Here is a 5997-nt window from a genome sequence, read left to right on the forward strand (position 1 = left end):
CCGGAACAATCAAGTCTACGAATATCCCTGCATATGATGATAATATACGTCATCAGAAATTTGCAAGAACGCTTTCTGCTTCCTGTTGCCGTGCTCTGTGTTTACCAATTTGTTTGAGGCGTTTTCCAGTCCGGTTGCTCTTGGTTTTTGGTGTCTGTCAGTGAAAGCGAATTTATGGTTGCCATTACGAAAAAAGAAACCAATTCCCTTGATGCATGAAAACAGTAATAATGCTGCTTAGCAAATGTACGAGAAACAAGCGATAGATAAACGAGAACAACACCGATTCCAAACGCTCACACCATACACGGCTATTCACGGGGCACCGGTAATCTCTGGCCGTGATCCGCCCAAAAGCACCTACTCGCTCGAGGATTATGTATTGTGGGGTGAATTTCAAAAGCTGGTTCTCGAGCTGGACCAACACCCCAGTGCACCCGGCGCTGAATAGACAAAGCCTGAGAGTGGCTGTGGAATCAACGGACGCTAACGGCCCGGGGGTAATTTGAGGAGTCCAACTTTAGGGCCCGCTGTGTATTGTCCACTCGCTGGTCACAGTCAGGACACCCACTGTCATCACCAGCACTGCCACCACTCCAACTCGCAGTGGACCCGTTTCGCATACGAAATAAAGGTACCGAAACACCCCACGATGAGCGGTAGGTATGAGCGTTGGTTTATTCCGGCACAAATCCTGGGCACTCGGTAGCGACCGTGCAGCGACGTGTATTTTGATACTTTAGGAAGACTTTTTGTAATTCACAGCATAATTTATTACACTTTCATTAATAAAATCTTCTTCCGGATTCTTTTCCATTGTACAATTTGTAACCCTTATGCTTTGTGTTCGCTTTTGTACTTAGAGCGCTCTTGACGCTAGGCTTTACGTTGGACGTTGGTCGAAGGTCAACTTCAGTTCGCGGGGCGTTCGGAGTCGAAAGTTTTGCTTTAAAGTTGATGAAAGTTTTGGTCCCTCAGTTTGGCCTTCCCCGTCTAGCTAGCACACTTTCACCACCTTTGTTACTATGTTTGTGTGACTCTGTGTGCGTGTGTGTGTGCGTTTTGGGAAGCATAACATATTAGCGACCCACAAGCTGGCGGCGACAAATGATAGGCATAATTTATGGTGCTGAACTCGCGGGACATTTCCCATTCTCGGCATATGTGTCGGGAGGTACTGTGTGTGTGTATATGTGGAAATCATTGTTGCGGTGAGGATTGTGGTTGTTGTGTTACTAGCAGGGAAAAATCGTCAAAGAGACCGTGACCGTTCGGGCAGGAAGAGTACAGTTCGGTGCAGTCACGTCCTTGCTGACCGTGTGATTGGGCCAATAGATAGTCCGGGTCCAGTGAGTCGGATGGTACTGGGCTGCAGTTGGGGAACAAAATATTGAACATTGAATTAGTAGAGCAAACGAGCTTTATTATTCGATTGAGGTTAAACAGTTAGAGATTAGGGTCGCCGCTGGGGAAGCCAGGTGGCAATAGTATTGGTAGTAGCTTTCTAGATTGTCGTGTTGGTTGCAGACGACCATCCGAACTAAACATTATTGCTGCATCATGTTCAAAATTATGTGAGCTTTGTGTGTATCTAGTTGTAGGATTGAATTTCTGAAGCTGTCTTATCAGTCTAGGATCGGTTCTCCGTTTGTAAGACTGACTATCTTACAGAAAAAGATCTTAAGAAAGATTGTAAAGCCAAATAAGAAAAAGAAGAAGGTTATCGCAGTAACGGCAATGGCGAACTATCAACTGTTCATTTTTTATTTCTTACTTAAGTTGGTTGGCGGTTGACTTTGCATATTATGTTGCATTTAAGGATTATCAATTATCAACTAATTTCTCTTAAAGACAGGTATGAATACAGGTTTTATACGTCTCACGAACAATCGTTGCAATCATTAATCAACCACAATATCGCCATTCCCAACAATATAAAATCCTGACTAACTTGGAGAAATTTTCTACACTTCATAAAAATCTTGTGCATCGTACTTCCATCGCAACTCAAGCCAGGGGATCCAGAGATACAGCTGCTAAGCGTAGAAAATAATTGAACATAAATGTTGCCAAAAGCAGGAAGAGCAAAGGACAAAAATCAAGCAAATTGTCTGCGAAAAAAAAAGCAAAATCCTTTGTCGATTGTCAAAACTAAGTGATGACAAGCACGTGTCGAATTGTACTAAAATAGCTATTTATCGTGCGAAAGCAACCTGTCAGCGTTGATTTCTTATTTTGTCAATCGTTCACAATTATTGCTCACACGTGAAAACACAACACTTCCATGCCACGAGCGCGAACTTATGATGACCAACGTACGGTGTGCGCCACCAGGTGAAACAAAATGCCGCGATACGATAGCCGCTACTTACGTGAAAATCACATCGATTATTTCGCCAATCAATCCGTTGTGTTTGAGCGGTGTTTCGGCAACCTCGCACACGGCCCGCAACAAACATTCCTGCCCATCCCGACCCCACCGCGACAAGCCCTGCTCGAGGAGAGCGAAAAGCTGTCGCCTGCTCTGATCGATTTCTGGGCTGTGCGCCGCGGCACGGGCTGCTGCCGGGTCCAGGGCCCGGTTTTGAAACACCGATTCGGGGTGTGGGTAGATGATGGTGGCCGGAATACGGTAGTTGGCCTGCAGATTGTACGTGTTCACGATGACCCGTGGCAGAGGATGGTGAAAGCGAATGGGCACAATAAAACCGAGCACAACCTTTGCCAACCCACCGTTGATGGGATAGTTGAGCCATCGTTTGGCACGTTCCAGGCGTTCGTCGATGGGTTCGGTCGTGGCAGCGGACAGTGCACAATGGCCAGCGCAAATGCACACCAACACCAACGGAAGGACCTTGTACGCCAGCTGCATTTTGGGGCGTCCGATGCCTCTCGACAGAACCTTTCGGAAGAAGTTCGACAACTGCGACCGGCCGGGCTGACAGGCCGGCTCATTCGTCCGTAAGATGGTCTTCTTTGGCCACAAAGTCTTCCTTTTTGCGCCAATTAGTTGTGTCAATAGACAGAGCCCATTCGTCAGACGAAACGGTTTCGAATTGAAACGACTGTCAAAACTCGAAATTGCTCTCTTCCGAGCGCGGCTGCTTTCTCCGTCGACGGATCACTTGTAATCAGTCGGCACGGTATTCGGGACGGCTGGTGGTACCGATGGTAATAGGGTAGCGTGTTCTTTCATGGAGGGGGGAAAGGTTCGGATAAACATGGCAACAAACGGCGACAGCCATTAGTCGACGACGACGTAATGTAAATACGGTTTTTGTGCGCACGTAAGTGGAGTAAAATTGGGTAAATAAATAACTCGTCAAGTGAGCAGTGATAGCATGGCAGTCAGACGAACGACAGCAGTAGTCGGGGTCCGTTACAACTGTCGGAGAAAGGCGAGAATTGTGTAGTTCTGGTGACTGGCAAGCGATGAAGTATTTCCTGAGAGTGAAACCTCGTGAGAGTGGAGAGCGGAAGTCTGTAAAGGCTTGAAGGTTATTGAATAATGCTTAAGAGATAACAGTTTTAATTGAATTCAATCATTAAAATTTTGATTCAACTGAATTGTTGCGTAATATCACAGTCGTATGCATGATGAGTGGTCGATAGTGTCATCGAACTCGTTTGTCATATTCATTCATTTTGGAATAAATTCCTATCTATTTCTACTGGATCTTCCGTAATTGATATTCCGACTTTTAAATATGTTTTTTTTTATAAAGTTTTGATTATTGTTTGGTTTGTGAATCCATGCCGTCAACCTGTCTTAGTGAGTTCTTTATTTGATCACCGCTGTCTCGTTGCGTCTATGTAAGCTCTTCCGTCCATGATTAGTCGGTTGCCTTATGCTGCCGCTTAGACAAATATCACTTTCAATCTCTTCATAGCTCTAGGGCACTCGTAACAGTGTCTTAAGAATAAATAACCTCTTTCGGGGTTTCGATGACACTTCGGGGGCTGTGCTTTTTTTCTGCTGCGGTTGGCGACTGAATCCATAGCGCTAGCTATCGATGATTGATAGTATCTATTCCTCTTGTTTTCACTGGCACTTGACGCACTTCCTGTTTCTTATCCTTTGCCGAACTTTCGCTTGAGCGTAGGATCACACCTGCAGGGTAAACCCCAACGGAGGTGTGGGACGTCCATTGACGACCACCCAAAAAATGGACGTCAAAGTTTCCGTTCCAGCAGCGGCAGCGCCTACGTTAAGCTGCTTTTCTGAGCGAACAGCTCCGGAGGCGGGAGCATAAATCAGGCATAAAGTATCTATTAAACGTGGCCTCCATATATCACGGGCATCAAACGCTGATGCCGCGCGGAGATGGTGTAAACAAGTGAAAGTACCTCTTCCAGCACGGTTCCGAAGATAGTTGCCGGGAGAGCTTTCTGAGCAAAAATGAGGTGGAGATATTCTTAGCCTTCGGCCTTGAGTTGTCGCTATTTGGTGTGTGTATGGATGAGCTAGCTCTGAATAGTGAAGCAAACGGCGGTAGATGGCGTAGGCTTGCCATTGGGGGACTGCGAAATATTTCGGAACATCATGGAGTTAGCGGTGAAAGAAAGCGGGAATATGCACGTTCGCTAAACTGCAAACATTCCCAACCGTAGTACAGCATATTTGAGGACAAATAACAAACAACAATAAGCAGCAGCTAGAAGTGGTACGAAATGGCAACATAAAATCCGTGTTTTTCCGCCCTTCTTCCTGTTGGCATATTCAGCACTCACCACGCTGGAGGAAACGCGAATATCCTGGTCTTTCTCCGGTGCTTGTTTTCTGTAACGACACGGCGATAGTGCTATCAGAGCGATGAGAAAACAGGAAAGGTCCTACACAAGTAGCAAGGGAAGAAATTGTCGGAGGGACGTAACTATTTGGGCCGGGGGTATGCTGTCAAAGCGCAGGGAAGTAAAGCTCGGAATCGGGTTGGAATATGACTCAAATACATCCGAAAACATCGTTCCGTTGGGTGCGTTTCGTGGCGGGCGGAGTCGGTGTTTGCCGCAGAACGACGACACAGGAAAGGAATAATACTGCTTAAAGGTGGCCGAGTTGCTGGCTTACGGATTACGGAAACTGCGACATGATCGCGTCAGTAATCCAGTTATCGTAGATGTGTGTAAAGAGCACTGCCCTGAAGCATGCTGATAATATTAAAATGAATCAGAGCATGTAGTTGGTTGCTGGCGTGAAGGGTGTGTGTTGGTAGACTGTGCCAGGGTCATAAATAGTCATTGTGTGGTGTGGTGTGAATTCAACGGCACGCAAACAGCGCTATCGTGATAACTATAATGATTGTACGATATGATTAGATTTGCTTCAATGAAATTGTAGTTTAACCATGGTTTCTTACACCAAAACATGTTAGTATACAATCGGCTTCCGGGTTGTTATGGCTTCTTCTTCTTCTTTAATACTTTAACCTTGAAAGATCTCGGCCTGCCCTTTCTGGATTTCTGTGGCTTGATTTTATCCATTGCTAACTAATTAGCCCTACGTACGGGGAGGCGGTCTAGATGGGATTTGAAACCCGGTCATGCCTTGTGAAGACCATTGCCGCTTAAATGTTATGTATCCCAAATCAGAGAAACGAAATCATAGATCCGTGATCCGGAAGCAATACAAAATCAAGGAGGAAGTCTGAGGTTCAGATTCCAAGATCTTTGATCCAATAATCGGGATATAAGATCTGAGATTTGGATTTACAGATTCGAGATCTGGGTTCCAAGATCTGAGACTTTTGAACAGTATTATACTGTATGGCTGTAAAACGCTATGTTATACCATGAATTCCAGACTGAATATTACAAACTTTGCTCCATGTGAATATAAAACAGCTGTCTCAAATTTTATGCCATATTTTCAAGTAAAGATTAGGTGAATCATGATTCGATGCTCCATAACTTCGGAATAACTTAAAAATGAGACTCGATAAAAAATTGAGGAGAAAAACAGTGCATTAAAGACTAACATCATCTCGTTTTCTACATTCA

The 5997-nt window shown here is 45.1% G+C and overlaps 1 protein-coding gene across 1 annotated transcript; it reads right to left on the reverse strand.

Moving 5' to 3' along the window:
* Positions 1-768: 768 nt before the first annotated feature.
* LOC118504508 lies at positions 769-2995 on the reverse strand. The gene is made up of 2 exons (XM_036039038.1): positions 2373-2995; positions 769-1369 (listed from the first exon to the last, which is right to left on the reverse strand). Exons 1-2 carry the CDS (start codon positions 2870-2872, stop codon positions 1201-1203), a joined length of 669 nt encoding a protein of 222 aa, XP_035894931.1. The 5' UTR covers positions 2873-2995; the 3' UTR covers positions 769-1200.
* Positions 2996-5997: the final 3002 nt, after the last annotated feature.

Source organism: Anopheles stephensi, chromosome 2 (assembly GCF_013141755.1).
Source record: "Anopheles stephensi strain Indian chromosome 2, UCI_ANSTEP_V1.0, whole genome shotgun sequence".
Taxonomy (NCBI): domain Eukaryota; kingdom Metazoa; phylum Arthropoda; class Insecta; order Diptera; family Culicidae; genus Anopheles; species Anopheles stephensi.